Genomic DNA, 20599 nt, shown 5'->3' with positions numbered 1-20599 from the left:
TGGAAATTGTTAAAACTTGCTTAATGGCCCAGTATATGCTCAATTTTTTGAGAATGTCACAGTATACTTGAAAAGAACAGGTATTCCACTGGGTATGGGGGCTTATGGCTGTAATTCCAGCTGCTTGGGAGGCTAAACCAGGAGGATCGCTTGAGCCAAGGAGTTGAGACTTGCCTGGGCAACATAGCAAGAACCCCATCTCAAAAAAAAAGGATATTTTGTATTTAACGGGTACAGTGTACTAAATGTGTACATTACATCGTATTAATGTGCAGTTCAAAATATCTGTATCCTTATTTTTTTGTCTGTTTATCAATTACTGAGAGAGGTTTTATAATATATTTGAATGTAAACTTGTCTGTTTTCTTATACTAAAATTTTTCTTTGACATATTTTTTGGCTATGTTATTCAGTGCATACATATTTAATATTGGTATATCTTCCTGTTGAATTGAACCTTTTATTATTAGGAAGTGATCCTCTTTATCTCTAATAATACTTTTTGTTATAAGGTGTACTTTACGTGATAGCCATTTGGTTGGAATTTGACCAATATGTCTTTCACCATTTTGCTTCCAGCCTCTGTTTCAGCTGTGTCTCTTGGGCATATAGTTAGATTTTATTTTTATTCTGCCTCGAAATATTTTTTTTTGTCTTTTAACAAGATAAAAGTATTTTGCATTTAACAAAATCAGCAACTTATTTGGATTCATAACCAACCTTTTATTTTGTGTTTTTTTCTTATCTACCTCTTTCTAGGGTGGGGAGGGAGTTCTCCTTTATTATCTTCCTTTAGTTTAATATTTTCTCTTCATTTTTTCTGCTTATAAGTTTGAAAGTTATAACCCCTGCTTCTAGAGATTTGCCTAAAAATTACAATTATGGCAGGAAAAACGCTGTCTTTGCTCTACTGTTTTAAATCCGGAAGTGTTACGTAATTACATCTCCTATGTCTGTACTTATGTAATCTTCTCCTTTCTAAAGTTATATCTTTATCTCTTTTTTTCTCCTTCACATTTTTCTGACTTTTTTAAGCATCAAATTTTACTTTAATTGATCATATCTACATTTTTATTTTCTACTTATTTCTGCTTATATTTTTATAGGTTATTTTATTCTACTTTAGGGGATTTATTTTATTATTCTGTTTCAAGTTTCTTGAGTTCAAACAGCATATTTCAAGTCAGCCTTTCTTGTTTTTTAATAAAAGTGCTTATCTTCGGCCGGGCTTGGTGGCTCACACCCGTAATCCTAGCACTTTGGGAGGCTGAGGTGGGTGGAGCACTTGAGGTCAGGAGTTTGAGAACAGTCTCGCCAACATGGTGAAACCCCATCTCTTTAAAAAAAAAAAAAAAAAGGTGCTTATCTTCGAGACCAGCCTGATTAAAATGGTGAAACCCCATCTCCACTAAAAATACAAAAAATTAGCCGGATGTGGTGGTGGGTGCCTGTAATCCCAGCTACTTGGAGGTTGAGGCCGGAGGATCCCTTGAACCCAGGAGGCGGGCATTGTAGTGAGCCAAGGTCACGCCATTACACTCCAGCCTGGGCAATAAGAGCAAAACTCCATCTCAAAAAATAAATAAATAAATAAAAGTGCTTATTGCTACATACATTTTCTCCCAAGAACTACTTTGACCATCCACAGTTTCAGCATGTAGTACTCTTGCAGTTCATTTCTAAAACACTTGACTTCTTCATTTTGATTTTCTCTTAAACTCAGAATTACTTAGGAAGATGGTGAGAAAATACATGTTGATAGATCTCTTCTTGGCTGTATTTTCATGTTCATTTCTAACTTTATTTTACTATGGTCAGAGCATCGCTACTTTTCAGAATTACTTGAGGTCTTATTTACGAGTGAATATTGGCAATTTCTTTGGCAATTTCTGTCCACAGTTCTGTGTCTGAATTGGTTTGTCCTAACTCCCATCCTTGGTTGTTGATTCCATCCACTTTGGCGCTTCTGTTCTGTGGTACTGGTTTTTCTGGTATGTTTGGTGATTCTTGGTTGTGTATACATTGTATCTGCTACCTGTTTATGAATACTGCTTCTGATTGCTGTGATGAATGCAAATGACACCAGTGAGTTTCATTCAAAATTGTTGAAGCACTCAACAGATTTGGGTGGTTCTGCCAATTGAAGTGGCTCACACCTGTAATTCCAACACTTTGGGAACCCGAGGCGAGTAGATCATCTGAGATCAGCCTGGCCAACATTGCGAAACCCCGTCTCTACTAAAAATACAAAAATTAGCTGGGTGTGGTGTTGCACTCCCGTGATCTCAGCTACTCCAGAGGCTGAGGAAGGAGAATTGCTTGAACCCAGGAGGTGGAGGTTGCAGTGAGTTGAGGTCGCGACACAGCACTCCAGCCTGGGCAACAGAGCAAGACACCATCTCTCTCTCTCTCTCTCTCTCTCTCTCTCTCTCTCTCTCTCTCTCTCTCCATATATATATATATATATATATATACATACACACACATACATATATTGGGTGGTTCTGTTCCTGAGGTTATTGCTCCAAGTACAATGTCCTCCAGTAAGATGGCTCGTTTACAGCTGGGACACAGAAAACAGAATAATTTGCCCAAACTCACATATCTGTAAATAACAAAGTCTGGCCATTCTGGCCCAAAGCCCACACAGTTCTCATGATGCCACAGTGCCCTCCCCAGGCTTCCTAATGCCAACCAATCCATCCTGCTTCCTAATCCCCAATAACCAGACAACTCGTAGAACGTTTAGGTATATTTCTTTTTACTCTAAAAAAAAAAAAGTTGACAATGATAACCTGCAAACTGCAGAAGTCGCCCCAGGTTTCAAGCTCCCCACCATCCAAACATCACCGACGTTTCTCCGACACCGTCCTTCCCCTTCCCTTGAAATCCCAGATGCAAAGCGCCGAGAAAGCACAAGAGGCCCCCAGTTGGGCGGATCCCCAGTCCCGGACACCATCGGCAGGTCTAGGCATTGAGGAAATAAATTAAGGGAGAGGAGGCTCCTGGCTGGGCTTGTCCAGCTCTGCCTCGCAGACCCAGCGGTAAGGTCTCTGGCACACGTCGTCGTTCCAGCGGCCGTCGGCGGTGAAGTGGGCACAGTCCTCGCCTCCTCCGAGCCCGTGGCCGTACCAGTCGTCCGGCTGGTCCGGCCTCCAGTTCCTGGGGACAGAGCCAGCTGTGGCCCCCAGGAGGTCGGACCCGCAGCCAGGTCGCTGAAGACACCTCCACCCAGGGCCACAGGCGGGAAGGCGGCGGGACCCAGACCCAGGGAAGGCGCGCACTCACTTGAAGCCCGTCTCGTAGTCCGTCCCGTCCACCCACTTCCAGGGCCCGTTTTGGTCGTGGAGGCCCATCCAGGTGTTCACAGGGCCTGTGTGATGCTGGACAAATCTCTGAGGAGAGAAGAGGCAGGTGGTGGTGATCTCTTCCTGAGGCCAGCCAGCCTCCCAGGCCGTCGGGGGCCCTCACCTGCTCCTCCCAGGACGTGACCACCACCAGGTGCGCGTTCTCCAGCCGGCAGTAGTTGTCTGCTTCGGCCCAGGCCTTCCCGGAGCGAGAGAACCAGTAGCAGCTGCGCCCGTGCTCCACCCAGTTGACCGGGCAGCAGGCATTCTCCGAGCCTGAACGGGAGAAAGAAACGGGGCGCAGGGGCTGAGGCGCTGCCCGGGGGCGCGGGGGAGGCCGCGAGTGGGCCAGGCTGGCCTCCTCACCATTGCCCTGGAGCGCCAACACCTGACAGCTCAGGCTCCGCAGGTCAGACACGAACTGCTTCACGTGGAGCAGCAGGCTGGAGTGATCTGCGGAGACGCAGAACGAGGGGAGGGGAACGAGGTCAGCCCCGCATCCTCCCGCTGGGACCAATCGCAGTGCCACTAACGGCAGTGGAGTTGGCCTGAGAGACCCCCCACCACACACACACACACACACACACACACTCCCACACAAATACACACACAACCTACCCTCACACACAATACACATACACCCCACACCCTAACCCACAGACACACACACAACACACCCTAACCCACATACACAGACAACATACACAACACAGACACAAAACACACCCTAACCCACATATACACAACACACACAAAACACCCTCATACATATGCACACTCATACACACAACACACCCTAACCCACATACACAACACACACAAAACATCCTCACACGCAACACACCCTCACACACATGCACACGCACACACAACATACCCTAACCCACATACACAGACAACACAAAACATGAAACACACACACAACATACCCTAACCCACATATACTCTCACCCAACACACACAATACACCATCACACACACAACACACTCTAACCCACATACAGACAACACACAAAACACACAACACATCCTCCCCCCACACACTCACAGACACACAACACACCCTAACCCACACACACACAACACACCCTCACACACACAACACACCCTCACACACTCAGACACACAACACATCCTAACCCACATACACACACAGACAACACACAAAACACACAACATACCCTAACCCACAAGCACAACACAACACACACAAACACATCCTCACACACAGACGCAACACACCCTCACACAGACACACAACACACATAACACACCCTCACCCACACACAAAAAACACACTCACACACACAACACACCCTAATCCACATACAATCACACACAACACTAATTCACCCACACTCTCAAACACAAACACACACAACAAACCCTCACCCAGACACAGACAACACACACTAACAACACACCCATGCAAACACACCCCCGCAAACACAAAACACACACAAAACGCACCCTCACACAAACACTTCCACACACAACACACCCTCACCCACACATACACACACACACTAACACCCTCACCCACATACACACAACACACCCACACATACACTTACACAACACACCCCTACCCACTACACACACTACACACACAACACTCTCACCCCTACACACACACACATACACAACACACATAACTCCTTCACACATGCACACACAACACATTCACACACAACACACATAAAACACATATTCACACAACACACACATACTCTCACATGCATTTACACATATATTTACACATACATGCAACACACACATTCTCACACACACTAACACATACACACATTCTCACACATATACACTGACACACATACATTCTCACACGTACACACACAGACTCACACTCACATACAGCCATCCACACTCCCTCTCTGACCTTCACTCAAGTCCTTCTGCTGTTTCTCCAGCTGGGATTCCAGGGACTTCATCTTTCTTCCCACATTGCCTCCTGGGGGAGAGACTTGCTCAGCGCCCCGACAGCCCCCAGCCAGGCCCCAGCGCCAGCTCCAGCCCCCCAAGCCCGGCCCCGGCCCCAGCCTCGGCCCAGGCCCCAATCCCAGCCCTAGTTTCAGCCCTAGTTCCAGCCCCAGCCCCAGCCCCAGCCCGGCCCCGGTCCCAGACCCAGACCCAGACCCAGCCTGGCCCCAGCGCCCTCACCCTGGGTGCTCAGGCCCTTGACCTGGGCCTCAGTGATCGCTGTGAAGTTGCTGAATGTCGCTCTCAGGGCCCGCAATTTCTCCTGCAGCTGGGAGTCTGGCCAGAAGAGGGTGCAGAGAGAACAAAATGGGAGGGCTATGTCCACCACCCCTGCACCCACCACTCCCCCGCCACGGTGCCCCGTCAACACCCCCCAGTATAGCCACCTTCCCTGTCCACCCCTGGGGCACCCACTTTGGGATCCGATCACACAGACAACCACCAGCAGCAGGAGGCTGAGGCCCAGGGAGAGCAGGAGGAGGAGGCGAGGTCCGGAGCAGAGACGCCGCAGGAGGGGCCGGGGAGGAGGCGGCCCTGCAGGACGAGGGGGTGTCAGGGTCGCGGGGACAGAGGGGAGCCTGGCACAGCTCGGGGGTCCTAAAAGGAGGGCAAGCTAAAGCGCCCCAGTAGACTAGGAGGAACTATGTACACGAGGAAATGCGGGCAGTGGGCGACCCTGCCAGGCCAGAGGCGACTGGAAATCGGGGAGGAAAGAGGGCTGGGGACGCGGGCGAAGCGCTGAGCCGCCCATCCCACCGAGGCCCTGAGCTGTTGCTGACACCTAATGGCAGGACTACGTCACTGCAGCCGATCCCGGAGCCTCAGTCCACCCACTCCTCCCCCGCCTTGAAACGCAACTGAGTGGCCCGCGCCAGGGGAGTCGCTGCTTCCACTGAAAGTGGGGAAAGGAGGAAGGTTTCTTTCTCTGTCATGAATTCCACTCGTCTTTGGCTGCGTGCAGGGGGAGAAGGTGCAGTAGCCTTCTGGCCCTCAGAGCGCTTCCACCCAGCGCGGGAAGAGACACGCTAGCCCTGTCCTCTGAGGGTTGGAGGGTGGGGGCCTCCCTGCCCGCTCTCCTCCCCCGTGGACCCTCCTTCCGTCAAAGCGCGCTACACCCGATCCCCCAAGAACTTCATCCTTGCTCGGCCTAAACAACATTCCTTGCTGGGAGGACAAAGAAATAGGTCAAGGGGGATTTGTTTTTGAAGCAAGAGGGTCTCGTTCTCCCTCAGGTCAGAGACCCTTCATCCCCCCTCGGAGAATACTCAGACTCTTGGCAGAAATCATCCCCCTTCACCAAACTGATCACTGATCACACACACACACACCACCAGGGCTCCCTGGGTGGTGTTGGAAGGGGAAACGAAGAGGGGACCTGATTTTGTCATAGGAAGCAGATAGTGACCTCATCTCTCCAGATTCCAGCTGTTCCCACACCCCTCGAGGGGTCCACCCTCCAGGGCCAGGAGGCACAGGAAAGCTTTGGGCACCTGTCCCCAAGAAAGGGACTCCAACCTCACACCCTGTACCTCTCCTGAGAGGGGCGGCTCGAACGTCTTTCCCAGTGTTGGGGGAGGGAGACAGACCCAGAGAGAGAGCTACTCTCCCTCCCGGCAAGAGTAGGAGCTGTGGCTGAGGGGCCAGAGCTGCCAAATTCGCACCTTGCAGAGGCAGGAAAGGTCGCCCTCACCTTTTCTGAGCTGATGATGGTCATTCTCCTCATTATCCAGATGCTGAAGGTCTTGATACTCCTTGGTCATGATAGGGCTGGCGCTGGACCTGGGGCTGAGTCAAGGCTGAGACTGGGGCTGAGATGGGGGCTGACCAGGCCTAGAGCTGGAATGTGGGGTCCATCTCTTTACTCCCATCTGATTGACAGCTCCATGGAGACCTTTCTTCTTTCTTTCTTTCTTTCTTTTTTTTTTTTTCGGAGACAGTCTTGCTCTGTGGCCCAGGTGGGAGTACAGTGGCGAGATCTCGGCTCACTGCAACCTTCGCCTCCTGGGTTCAAGCAATTCTCCTGCCTCAGCCTCCAGAGTAGCTGAGACTACAGGTGCATGCCACCACACATGGCTAATTTTTTGTATTTTAGTAGAGATGGGGTTTCACCATGTTGCCCAAGCTGGTCTCGAACTCCTAAGCTCAGGCAATCCACCCGCCTCAGCCTCCCAAGGTGCTGGGATTATAGGCATGATCCACCACACCCAGCTAAGACCCTTCTTCTTTCCTCCATCCCCTCCCAGGCCGGCCATCCAGAATTCATCCTCTGATGTTTTCCCACCCAGAATCCCCCAACACACCCTGGGTTCCCTCCGCACCACTGCACCCGCAGCCAGCCTCCCGCTGCCTCCCTTCCCATTTTACTTGCTCAGGTTCTCAAGGTCTGACTCCCAGGTTCTTCAGTGCAGTACGGGTGCCGGGCTAAGGAGGGGGCTGAAGCTTGGAGAATGGGGGTGGGCGGACAGCCGTGGATGATGGGAGGGGAGCGGGCAGGGTCCATAGGAGGGCCCTGGGCCCCCGTTTCTCCGTGTCTGAGTGTCTGTATGTCCAAGCACGTCAAACCTGGCATCTCCAGTGCCCAGGACTTTGGACAGTAAACAGAGGTGGAAGTGGATTGGAACTTAGGGGAGCGTGGGGGTGGGAGTGGGGGATGGGTTGCCTCTGCTCTCCTCCCCAGGGAGGGGGAGAATCGTGGTCTCCCTCACACGCACCAGTCACCTCACTCTTCCGTGCACCATTTGGGAAGGGTGCCAGGCGAGGAGGGGCTGGGATGGGACTGGCCATATTCCCCCTCCCTCCCTGTTTCACTTCCTGCCTCTACATTTCTCAGAATTACTGGTGCCTCCAAATATCCCTGAACAGGGTCAGAGAGACCGGTTCTCTGCTCTTGCCCAATCCAAGCCTGTCACCCTGGCGCCTGAGCCACAGGCCTAGTTTCCTGTGGGGCTGACCCAGGGTCCCCAGCTCTGGCCTGACTTGCTTCCCTCTCCTGGCCTTCCTAGGGAGTAAAGTCCTCCAAGCAGCATGAGGGGTGGCTCCGGGAGAGGCAGGAGAGCCTCCACTGCGACAGGTGCCATCGAACCTCCACTCACTGCGCTACTGTGGGCCCCAGGGCATTGTGTTCAGGAACTTCTCTCATGATTCCCAGAGCACGTCCGATTTCACAGATGAGAAAGCTAAGGCCCCAGAAGGTAAGAGCTTGCCCAGGGTTATGCTGCAAGGAAGCAGCAAAGGGTGGACTAGAACCTGGGCAGCCTGACTCCAGTCACTGTGTTTGGGCCCCAGAACCACATCCAGAGCCAGGATCTCATCCAGTTGACACAGCTGTGCCCCAGTGTCCCAGAGATGCTAAACCATGGCCCCTCACAGCTCCACAGGGCTTCAGAGAGGGCCATGTAAATTTGAATTATGCTCACTTGAAATCAGGCAATACTAAAGATAGGTCTCAGCTGGGCGCAGTGGCTCACGCCTATAATCCCAGCACTGTGGGAAACCGAGGTTAAGAGCTTGAGACCAGCCTGGCCAACATGGTGAAACCCTCTCTCTACTAAAAATACAAAAATTAGTGGGGCATGGTGCTGTGTGCCTGTAATCCCAACTCTTTGGGAGGTTGAGGCAGGAGAATCGCTTGAACCTGGGAGGCAGAGGTTGCAGTGAGCCCAGACTGCGCCATTGCACTCCAGTGTGGGTGACAAGAGTGAAACTGTCTCAAAATAATAATAATTATAATAATAATGAAAAGTCTCACCTTAGGTGCAAATGTGAAGTCACACAAATCCTACTTTACAGTCATTCCAGTGAGAAAACTAGGCTTGAATTTTGAGTTTTCAATTACATGAGATATTCAGAAGCACATCCCTTACATAAAATGTGACAACTCTGTATGTGGCCTCCTTTGTGTCCTGAAAACCACCATGTCGTTTACATGTGCTGGGACAATGGCCGGTGACTTTGTTGACTGTTGGGCTGTTAATTAAACCTCCTCTAATATAACCACTTACAATCTGGCTTATTCATGCAAATGAACCTACATTATGTCAGTCAGAATAGTGGTCGCCTGGCTGGGCGTGGTGGCTCATTCCTGTAATCCCAGCACTTTGGGAGACCAAGGCAGGCGGATCACCCGAGGTCAGGAGTTCGAGACCAGCCTGGCCAACATGGCAAAACCCTGTCTCTACTAAAAATAAAAAATAAATTAGCCAGGCTTGATGGTGTACGCCTGTAATCCCAGCTACTCAGGCGGCTGAAGCACAAGAATCGCTTGAACCCGGGAGGCAGAGGTTGCAGTGAGCCGAGATTGCCACTGCACTCCAGCCTGGGTGACAGAGCTGTCTCAAAATAAAAGGTGTGGGGGGCAGGCAGGCTGTGTGATTAAGTGAGGCCCACCTTGATAATCTTATTGTAAAATCAACTGCATATAACACACACACACACATATATAATATATATATATGTATATGGTCATGAACGTTCATCTATACAGAAATGACATAATCATGAGAGTGACAGTGCATCACAGTCACAGGGTCCAGGGATTAGAGCATGGAATCTTGGGAGAACGCTGTATTTTATTCTATTCTATTCTATTTATTTTTATTTTTATTTTCTTTTCTTTTATTGGAGATATGGTCTCACTTTGTTGCCCAGGCGGGAGTGCAGTGGTGCCATCATGGCTCACTGCAGCCTCAACCTCCCCAGCTCAGCCATCCTTCTGCCTTAGCCGCCCATCCCCCACTCCCATCCATCTCACTACATTGTCCAGACTGACCTCAAACTCCTGGGCTCAAGCAATCCTCCCTGCTTGGCCTCCTGAAGTGCTGCTGGGATTACAGGTATGAGTTACCATCCTGGCCAAGAGGCCACTTTTCAAATTCTGCTGACAACACTTCACACAAAGCCACCACTCTGTCCCCTCTGAGGACACTTTCCTTTGGAACGCCACACATGTCAGAGAGCAATTCCGACAGCGCAGGCTGGACTCCAAACCTGAGTATCCTCCTCCAGGGAAATCCAGCAAAGGCTAAGGGAGCCCTATCATCTCCTGTAGAAGGGGCAGGATTTTGTTTGTTTTTTTTTTTGAGATGGAGTTTCACTCTTATTGCCCAGGCTGGAGTGCAATGGCACGATCTCGGCTGACTGCAACCTCCACCTCCTGGGTTCAAATGATTCTCCTGCCTCAGCCTCCCAAGTAGCTAGGATTATAGACATGCACCAACATGCCTGGCTAATTTTGTAGTTTTAGTTAAGATGGGGTTTCACCATGTTGGTCAGGCTGGTCTCAAATTCCCAACCTCAAGTGATCCTCCCGCCTCGGCCTCCCAAAGTGCTGGGATTACAGGCGTGAGCTACTGCACCTGGCCAAGGTAGGATTTTATCGCTGGTAATAAGCAAGAAGGACTGGGTAGGGGGAATAGAAGGAGAAGATAAACCAGAAAGTCAGGAGTTTAGTCAAAGAATTAGCTTGGGCCACCCTTAGGAGGGCCTTGAATCCCAGGGGAAGGCATTTGGAATGTCTTACAGAAGCACAGAGGTCTCCAAAATGGGGGACATGCACCTTGGGGGGATGACAAGATCATCTATTAGGAGAGTGGGAAGAAAATATTAAAATATATACAAATACATTTTTAATCCCTTTCCTTTAGATTTCTATTTGGATATATTTTTGTATAGCTTTTTGGGGTTTTTTGGGTTTTGTTTTGTTTTGTTTTGTTTGACATAGAGTCTTGCTCTGTCGTCAGGCTGGAGTGCAGTGGCATGATCTCAGCTCGCTGCAACCTCCAACTCCTGGGTTCAAGCGATTCTTCTGCCTCAGCCTCCTGAGTAGCTGGTATTACAGGCACATGCCACCACACCCAGCTAATTTTTGTATTTTTAGTACAAACAGCATTTCACCATGTTGGCCAGGAGAGTCTTGATCTCCTAACCTCATGATCCACTGCCTTGGCCTCTCAAAGTGCTGGGATTACAGATGTGAGCCACCGTGCCCAGTGAGGATATGTTTTATAATGTATATAATAGATTCATACAGTGGTATATACATGGTATTTGTTATCCATTGCTGCAAAATAAATACCTCAAAATTTAGCAGTTTAAAGCAATGAATATTGATCATCTCACTCCATTTCTGAGGGTCAGGAATCTGGGTGCAGCTTAGCCAACTGGTTCTGGCTCACAGCCTCTCATGAGGGTGCAGTCAAAATGTCAGTCAGTGCTATGTTCATTTGAAGACTTGCACAAGGCTGGAACATCAACTGCCAAGGCAACTCACTCATGTGACCAGCAAGTTAGTGTTGGCTGTTGGCAGGAGGCCTCAGTTCCTCATTACATGGGTCTCTCCACAGGACTGCTTGAGCTTCCTCACAGCATGGCAACTGGCTCTCCCCAAGAGCAAGTGATCCAAGAGCACAATTTCATATATGGCCTGGCCTCAGAAGTAACAGTCCATCATTTCCACACTATCCTATTGGTCACACAGGATTAAAAAGAGTTGCCATACTCAATATGGGAGAGTAGAGGCCACATGGGTGTGAGTATCAGGAGATAAGACTCACTGAGGGCCATCTTGAAGACTGGCTACCAAAACGCACATAGGAGTCATAGGTGAGTGAATAGATATTGGGGGAACACGTACCCAAAAACATATTGACAGGGACATATAATCAACAAAGTTTAAAGACTGTAGACTGTGAAGGCCCATAAAGAGTTGCAGTTGGCCAGGCATGGTGGCTCACACCCGTAATCCCAGCACTTTGGGAGGCTGAGGCGGGTGCATCATGAGGTCAGAAGTTCAAGACCAGCCTGGCCAATGTGGTGAAACCCCGACTCTAATAAAAAATACAAAAATTAGCTGGGCGTGGTGGCACGTGCCTGTAGTCCCAGCTACTCAGGAGGCTGAGACAGGAGAATTGCTTGAACTCGAGAGGCGGTTCAAGCCAATTGTGCCACTGCACTCTAGTCTGGGTGACTAAGTGAGACTCTTTGTCAAAAAAAAAAAAAAAAAAGTTGCAGTCAGGGCAGTGGTGAGGTCAGATTTGTGGGTTTAACAACAACCTGGCCTTGGAGTGGGTGATGGGTCAGAGGTGGTTGACCCAGAGGCAGGGAGATCAGTCAGGAACCTGCTGAGTTGGTCTCAGTGAGAAACTGTGAGGCCGGAAGCCAGACAAGGAGGGTTATATGAGCAGATTTTTAGCAAAGGAATGAAGTGGACCTGGTAGCTACTGAATGTGCAGTCGGGAGGGGTCCAGGAGGCAGGGGGCAGTGGGACACCTGCCCGGGGTCCAGAGGCTACTGTAGATGGATTAGGAGTCTGAAGAGACTTATAAGCAGGAGCCTCTGAAAGCAGAGTCATGGGCGTGGTCCAGCTGTGGCAAAGTGCCCCATGTCGACCCCGCCCCGTGAGAGGGCATGGTGGAAAGGAGGCAGCCCAGGACAGTCCCTGCCAGTGGGAGAAGCAGGAGAAAGTGCCCAGGACTGCCAGTCATCCAAGCTTCAGGGTCAGCTCTGGGGACCATGATTATCACGTTAAATGCCAGGGAGACAGAATGGAATGAACTTCCAATGGGGGTAAGTCAGGAAGAGGGGAGTATTTTCAGGTTGAGGGAGGCCTGAGCAGCTGGCAAACAGAGAAGGGGCTGGAAGCAAGAGGGCTGGTGGCTTCTGAGCAGGAAGCTTGCTGAAGGCCAGAGGCTCCAGGAAGGATGCTAATCCAGTGGAAGCAGCCTGAGGCCCTCCATCAGTCAGACCTGCCCCACCTCGCCCTCATCTGGAAAGTGGGTTCATGCCCAGCTGAGAGTGCTCATCAAGGTTGAATGGGATAATGAATGAAAAGCACCTAGTGCTCGCTTCGGCAGCACATATACTAAAATTGGAACGATACAGAGAAGATTAGCATGGCCGCTGCGCAAGGATGACACGCAAATTCGTGAAGCGTTCCATAAAAAAAAAAAAAAAAAAAGAAAAGCACCTAGCACAGCGCCGACACACACCAGGTGCTCAGCACGTGCTAGCAGATCTTATTTTCATTATTCTCACTAGCAACACAGCCAAGACTTGCATTAGACCTCCAAGGCCTCTTCCAGTGTAGGAGGAGGAGAAAAAGGGAAAACTGGGATCAGGATGGCAGAGGATGTCTCTCCCCAAACCCTGGAGGGAGGTTAGCAACTTCATTGGGAGAGTGCTGGGGGCCCAGGGGGTTGTCTGAGTTGAGACAGTCCCTTCCTTGGCTGTGGAGAAGGAGGGTTCTGAGCTCCCTTAGTCCTTACCGGCCCTCTCGAAGGACTTTCCAGCCTCATGTTTCAGATGGGCCTGTCCACCCAAGGGCTGGGGCTAGACCTCCTGCCTCTGGGCACCCCAGACCTGCAGGGAGTCTGACACCCGCAGATCTGAAGAAGAGATGCCTGAACAAATAGGCAAGGAGGGCAAAGCAGAGGCTCTTCATGAACTTTCCAAAGAGGGCAATGGCCCCATGACTAGAAGAGGCTGAGCAGGAATTGGGTTGAGATGAAGCAGGGGAGGTTGAGGAAAAGGAATGTTACCCTCTAGCATCTCAGGCTGGAGGGCTGTGCACCAGGGCAAGGGAAGAGGGGAATCACCAGGGCTGAAAGGAGCAGACGGCCCTCTGTGCACAAGTTTAAATCTAAACTGACACAACCTACCCCAAGGGCTTCAATATCCCATCTCTGCAATTGACAAGAAGCTTGCCTGCAGGAGTGGGAATCCAAGCTCCCAGTCTCCAGTAGGGTCTTTCTCCCCCCAGCTCTCTCCTCCCCAGTGCCACTCTGCCCACCCCTGGCACACCCATCTTTTCAGCCTTGGGACAGCCAGGATTCTGTGACCCAGGACCCTCTCTATGCCTCTTTCCTACTTTTTGAGGGTAAAACTTGTTAAAACTCCAAATGATTCCAGGCTTTAACTTTTGGGTTTGTCCACATCTGAAAATAGACCAACAGGCCAATGACAAAAATTGCTACCATTTTCTACCATCCGTCAGGCACTGTGCTAAGAGCTTTACATGTACATCCCCTTTACTCCTCACAGGTGTCCAGAAAGGTAGGTAGTTATTCCCATTTTACAGCTAGGTATACTGAGGCTTAGAGAGGTGACGCCCTCCCCAAAGTGACAGTGACTCCACCATCATCCCTCCTGCTAACCCCAGTGACAGCCTAGCTGGCTCTCCACTGCCCCCTGCTGTATATTTTCCTCCACAATCAGAGTAACCTGCTCCGGGACAAACCCCAGTGCTCCTTCCACAGCCTTCCAGCAGCCTCTATGCCACTCCGAATAAATCTACAGAAAGTCCTCTGTGCCAGCCTCTCTACTTCTCTGACACATCTCCTATTTCTCTCTGTCCCCCACCCTACTCCACCCCAGTGGCCTCCTTCTGTCCTCCAACCTTTCAAATTTATTCCTTCCGGCCGGACGCTGTGGCTCACGCCCGTAATCCCAGCACTTTGGGAGGCCAGCGGGCAGATCACCTGAGGTCAGGAATTTGACATTAGCCTGGCCAACATGGTGAAACCCCATCTCTACTAAAAATACAAAAATTAGGCCAGGCGCGGTGGCTCACACCTGTAATCCCAACACTTCGGGAGGCCAAGGTGGGCGCATCACGAGGTCAGGAGATTGAGACCACCTGGCTAACACAGTGAAATCCCATCTCTACTAAAAATACAAAAAATGAGCCGAGCGTGGTGGCGCACGCCTGTAATCCCAGCTACTCGGGAGGTGGAGGCAGCAGAATCGCTTGAACCCGGGAGGTGGCGGTTGCAGTGAGCCGAGATTGCACCACTGCTCCCCAGCCTAGGTGACAGAGCGAGACTCCATGTCAAAAAGAAAAATTAGCTGGGTGTAGTGGCGTTCACCTGTAATCCCAGCCACCCAGGAGGCTGAGGCAGGAGAATCACTGGAACCCAGTAGGCAGAGGCTACAGTGAGCCAAGATCACACCATTGCACTCCAGCCTGGGTGACAGAACAAGATTCTTTAAAAAAAAAAAAAAAAATTAATTCCTTCCAGACTGTTCTCTCTACTTGACACACTCTCACCACCCCAGTCTTTTTCATCATTCAGGCCTCAACCCAAATGATGCTGCAAGGGGCCTCCCTGGCTGCTTGGCCTAAACCAACAAGGGCTATTTCTTTGCTTAATAGCATCCATCATTGTCCTAAACGTTCCGTGTTCACTTACTCCCTATAGTCTATCATCCCACTAGATGGACCCAAAGTTCCCTAAGGACAGGGACGTTGCCTTTCCAATATCTAGAACACTGACTGCCTCATTCCAAGGAACATCCAAGTATTTGCTGAAAGAAATAAAAAGGGTGGGGAGAAGAGGAGCCAGGATTTGAACCTACATCTGTTCGGGAGCCCAGGGCTCTAGTCCACTAAGTTACACTGCCTCCTCAAGCGGCCAGGGAAGAGTTCTCCACGGACTTGGAAGAATATAGTGCCAGCTGCAGCTGTGCTTCCCCTGAGGAATCATACGCGGAGTGAAACAGGGAGGGAACTTGTTCTAAATAACATGTACTTCTATATTTATTTAAATTTTTGTCAGGTAGGTGTATTAATTATGATTTACAAAATAATGTATGCAGGCCAGGTGCAGTGGCTCACACCTGTAATCTCAGCACTTTGGGAGACTGAGGTGGGTGGCTCACCTGAGGTCAGGAGTTCCAGACCATTCTGACCAATACAGTGAAACCCCATCTCTACTAAATAGAAAAAAATTAGCAGGGAGTGGTGGCATGCACCTGTAATCCCAGCTACTTGAGAGGCTGAGGCAGGGGGTGAAGGTTGTGGTGAGCCAAGATTGCGTTATTGCACTCCAGCCTGGGCAACAAGAGCAAAACTCTGTCTCAAATAATAATATAATGCATGCAAATTATGTGATTCTACCCCTTTCAGTTTAACACACAAACACATTACCTGCACATACCTTCCTCAGCTCCTAAATTTCTCCCTTCAGCCCACGGTAGAGAATATTAGCACAGCCTAAAACCATCTGTTATTACAAAGAACCAAGCTAAGAGAAGGATTATTTGAAAAACATCTTCTGAAGCAGTGCTCCTCCACCCAGCAAGAAATCCAAATCACCCCTCCGGGAGCTTCCCAGAAATGCAGACCCCTGGTCCCCATCCCCAGGATCCTGTTGGACTCGGTCCTGAATAGAAAATCCTGCAGGGCAACTCACAGCTACTGGTTGAAGTGACACCCCTTCAGCGATCTCTTCCTCTATTCCGGGACTAGTTTAGGCTTGGGTGGCTACACCCTCCACAGAATCACCACCCCTTCAACTTTAGTCAGGGTTGGCTACAAAAAATGCCTTTTTGCACTGTTTGGGATTAAACCTCCACAACTCTTAGGGCCTTCTTCCTCAGCCTTACCCACTGGAGCCCCTGAGAATGAGAGAGAAGGGAATGGTACCCCAGCAGGTGCCCCCCAAAGGCTCATCTGTGCCACAGCTGAGACCTTCCTGCTGGGAGCTTGCCAAACACATGAAGAAGGCAGAAGGCTGAGAGTCATCATTCCATACAGCAGGATCTGAGAAGCTTCAGTTAGGACTTAGGGCCAGGAAAATCTGATTCCCTAAAGGAACTAAAATTCATTCTCCCTTATACTAAAGAACTAGGTAATCGACCATTTCCCTTTATTGCCATTGCGATCAGGAAACTCAGAGATCATGTTTACCCTCATAACTAGTATTTGTTTCTCCTGTTTTAATCTTTGGCATTCAGGTTCTTATTTTCCTACCCTCATTATTTGCAAAGCTGCCTCAGCTCTTTCCCACAGAGATAGGTCATTAAGGCCAGGTGCAGTCACTCAAGCCTATAATCCTAGCACTGTGGGAGGCCCAGGTGGGTGGATCACCAGAGGTCAGGAGTTCAAGACCAGCCTGGCCAACATGGAAAAACCCCGTCTCTACTAAAAATACAAAGATTAGCCAGACGTGGTGGTGGGTGCCCATAATCCCAGAGGCTGAGGCAGGAGAATCGCTTGAACTGGAGTTGGGGGAGGGGTGGTGTGAGCCAAGATTGTACCACCACCCTCCAGCCTGGATGAAAGAGTGAAACTCCATCTCATTAAAAAAAAAAAAAAAAAAAAAAAGAGGCCAGGCATGGTGGCTCATACCTGTAATCCCAGCACTTTGGGAGGCCAAGGTGGGTGGATCATAAGATCAGGAGATTGAGACCATCCTGGCCAACATGGTTAAATCCCATCGCTACTAAAATTACAAAAATTAGCTGGGTGTGGTGGCGTGTACCTGTAGTCCCAGCTACTCAGGAGGGTGAAGCAGAAGAATCGCTTGAACCTGGGAGGCGGAGGTTGCAGTGAGCTGAGATCACGCCACTGCACTCCAGCCTAGGCGACAGGGCAAGATTCCATCTCAAAAAAAAAAAAAAGAGAGGGCATAAAGAAACCCAGTGTATATTCACACAGCATTTCTTATCGGCAAACCTCTGTAAAGATCATTCCCAGAGCCTCGCTCTGTCCACAGATCCATGAACATGAATGAAGAAAGTTTCCTCTCTATTTTCCTTTAGGGACTGTTGTGCTACCCAACAGGACTGAGACAGCCCAGGGGGGGATCAGAGCTCGACTAAGTTTGCAAGGTCCCATACGAGTTCCAGCCTCCTCTTTCTGGCCTGTCATGACTTTGGACAGAGCTCCAGCCCTTCACAGGCCATCTTCACCAAGTCTAGTTCCTTGATATGCCAGTTATCTCCATGGCCCGTTTTTCAGGCCACTCTAACTGCTCTGGTTTGGAGGGAAGAAGGGGGAGGGGTGTACCACCTGACCCATCCATCCCTGTGCCCGTCTCCCTCCACACCCAGGTCCCAAATAACCAGGCCACACACCGAGTTTCAAGTATCTGTCTCTTCCTTTCACTCTCTCAAAAGAAAAAATAAATAAATTGCAGAAGGCGGCAGCATTTCCAGTCTTCTCTGGCTCCCGGACACCCAACCCCTGACCCCTGCCCCCCACCCTCCCTCCCGCATTTCCCACTCCCTAGACCCATCCCTCCCTTTTCCCCAAAAAAAAATTCCCAGGAAAAAAAAAAAGCCACATTTAAACCTTCCACTCATGCAAACCGGCAAAGAAAAAAGGTGGGGGGCGTGTGGAAGGCAGGGGGCCCGCCTCAGAGTCCCCTGCTTCTCCCCCCAAAAACCACCTTTGAGAAGAAAAAAAGTGGAAAAAATAAATGAGAAATCAAGGGACATGGGAATTACGATGAGGGCAGGGGTGACCTCAGACCTGCCTCGGGAGAGAGCGGAGGCCTGTGGCCCTGCATCCCTGCTGCGGGTGCTCCTCGAGGGGGCCCTGACTTCTGGAATGTGTGTGGGAGAAGATGGGGGAGGGCAGGTGGCCCCCGGTGGGTCTGTGTGTGCATTGGGGGCTGGCAGGGGTGGGGGTCCTAAGGAGCAAGGGCTCGGAACCAGGAGCCCAGCTCCCCCCCAGACCCCAGGTTCCTGGCATTCAGGAGCCCAGTTCTGGGGTGCAGGGATACATGCAGAGGAGTGTCCCCCCTCCAATAGGCTGGATCCAGTTAGAAAGGAAATAAATAAGAAGGGGTGGGAGGGAGGCCGGGGGGAGCCAAGGGCTTGGGCGATTCAGTCCAGACCAAGGGCCCAGGAGATGGAGGCAGGGCGAGTCCAGGCCAAGCCAGGGCAGGAATCAGAGTCTCTCTCGGGCTGGAACCCAGATGTAGGGGCCTGAGAGGTCCTCGATGACACGCTTCACCTTGTGGTAGATCTCCTCAAAGCTGTCACCCTCCACGATGGCTGGGCGTAGGGTGGAGCAGGGAGTGAGGCCAAGGGTCAGAGGATGCCTGGCCAAGGGGGTAGCAGCAGCCCAGAGGAAGGGGCATCTCTTTCTAATTCTCCAAGCCATGAGCCATGGGGCTGCACCCGCTCACTGGGGCACCTTTTTTTTTTTTTTAAGATGGAGTTTCACTCTTGTCACCCAGGCTAAAGTGCAGTGGCGCAATCTCAGCTTACTGCAACCTCCACCTCCCAGGTTCAAGTGATCCTGCGTTGGCCTCCCGAATAGCTGGGATTACAGGCACCCACCACCACACCCAGCTACTTTTTGTATTTTTACTAGAGACGGGCTTCACCATGTTAGCCAGGCTGGTCTTGAACTCCTAACCTTAGGTTATACACCCGCCTCGGCCTCCCAAAGTGCTGGGATTACAGGCGTGAGCCACCGTGTCTGCCCACAGGGGTGCACCTCTTTTTTTCTAAGCCATCCACTGGGATTGAGGGGGGAGTGCTTTCTAATCCGAGCAAAGGTGCCCTACGTAGCCTCACCTGAGAAGCACTCTGTGAACTCCTGCTCCAGCTTAGTGGCTCTGTCGAAGGCTTTACGGGCTTGCTCCTCTGTGATCCGCTTATTAATCTCTCTGTGAAGCGGGAGGGAGCGCAGGCCTGAGACTGGGCCCACCTGACCCTGACTTTCACCTCCTCTATCCAGGGATGTTAAGTTGCAACTAGTATTCTCCTATTTGGAGCACACAGCAAAAAAAAAAAAAAAAAAAAAATACAATTCCCAATATCCTCTGGGGCCACAGATAAGCCCCCACCCACAACCACCCCAGTCAGGTGTGGCTACTCCAGGGCCATCTCCCAAGCTTCATCCTTCCAGCCTTCAGCCCCACAGATGGGATTTGGACTCCAACTCCCAACAGCCCTGGAGGCCCTGGCTTGCCCCAGCTGGTGTGCCCCAGGGGCTGCTGGGAGATGTAGTCCTGTCTAGCCCCAGGCAGGAAAGGAAGGGAAAGGCCCGATTGCCAGAATTCTCTGGGTTCCAGGTCTCCTGGATTCCAGGTCCTCATGGATCCCTGGGTTCCAGGGATCCCCCTCAGGGGCTGCTGGGACCGCTGTCCAGGGTTCTGAAGGAAGAGTTTCACCGCAGAGGCCTTGTGAGGCCCAGGGCCACATATGTGGGGGAGCAGAGGGGAGGCCCCCAGGACCATACTCACAGCACATTCTCCAGGGAGCGGGGGCGGATGAAGATGGCGATGGGGTGCAGGTGGGCCGCCTGCAGCCGCCGCACGGCATTGGCCGAGACATCAAGGATGCAGTGCTTCCCCTGGGGGCAGGCAGGGTGGGCGGAGGGGGGCCAGCAGGTGGCAGGAAAGGACAGACAGCGGTGTGGAGGGACACAGGACAGGGAGAGGTGGGGAATGGGAGGTTGGCCAAGGGGGAGTGACATGGATGTCAAGAAACATGGGGCAGAGAGTCAGGCAGGAAGAGGGTAT

The 20599-nt window shown here is 50.9% G+C and overlaps 2 protein-coding genes, 1 long non-coding RNA gene and 1 other non-coding gene across 18 annotated transcripts in view; 2 read left to right on the top strand and 2 right to left on the bottom strand.

Annotated features, from left to right (window-relative positions):
- Positions 1-2743: 2743 nt before the first annotated feature.
- On the bottom strand, positions 2744-9235 carry ASGR1 (asialoglycoprotein receptor 1). 5 transcript variants are annotated; one of them, XM_032280546.1, is made up of 9 exons: positions 9094-9235; positions 7036-7130; positions 5760-5879; positions 5526-5621; positions 5245-5316; positions 3714-3800; positions 3472-3623; positions 3289-3395; positions 2744-3162 (listed from the first exon to the last, which is right to left on the bottom strand). In XM_032280546.1, the coding sequence occupies exons 2-9, from the start codon at positions 7103-7105 to the stop codon at positions 2988-2990; spliced, it is 879 nt and encodes a 292-aa protein (XP_032136437.1). In that variant the 5' UTR covers positions 7106-7130; positions 9094-9235; the 3' UTR covers positions 2744-2987. The 5 variants fall into 5 exon arrangements, with proteins under 5 accessions (XP_032136437.1, XP_032136435.1, XP_032136433.1 ...); XM_032280544.1 differs by lacking the exon at positions 9094-9235 and adding an exon at positions 7710-8083; XM_032280542.1 differs by lacking the exon at positions 9094-9235 and adding an exon at positions 7710-7950 and having other exon boundaries at positions 7036-7181.
- Positions 8179-18265, top strand: LOC116553245. Its single transcript, XR_004269674.1, has 2 exons — positions 8179-8536; positions 17883-18265. It is a non-coding gene; the product is annotated as an uncharacterized LOC116553245 (long non-coding RNA).
- LOC116553519 lies at positions 13180-13286 on the top strand. Its single transcript, XR_004269772.1, has one exon. It is a non-coding gene; the product is annotated as a U6 spliceosomal RNA (small nuclear RNA).
- Positions 18202-20599, bottom strand: part of DLG4 (discs large MAGUK scaffold protein 4) — a 29484-nt gene continuing 27086 nt past the window's right edge. For all 11 annotated transcript variants that reach the window (XM_032280520.1, XM_032280518.1, XM_032280519.1 and 8 more), the window contains 3 exons: positions 20321-20430; positions 19650-19741; positions 18202-19121 (listed from right to left, as the gene is read on the bottom strand). In XM_032280520.1, coding sequence (XP_032136411.1) covers positions 19015-19121; positions 19650-19741; positions 20321-20430 — 309 coding nt within the window. In that variant the 3' untranslated portion in view covers positions 18202-19014. The remainder of the gene's footprint in view (positions 19122-19649; positions 19742-20320; positions 20431-20599) is intronic.

This window comes from Sapajus apella, unplaced genomic scaffold (assembly GCF_009761245.1).
Source record: "Sapajus apella isolate SASKATOON/1434 unplaced genomic scaffold, GSC_monkey_1.0 scaffold12, whole genome shotgun sequence".
In the NCBI taxonomy this organism is placed as follows: domain Eukaryota; kingdom Metazoa; phylum Chordata; class Mammalia; order Primates; family Cebidae; genus Sapajus; species Sapajus apella.
This window is presented reverse-complemented; position numbering and strand designations above follow the sequence as displayed.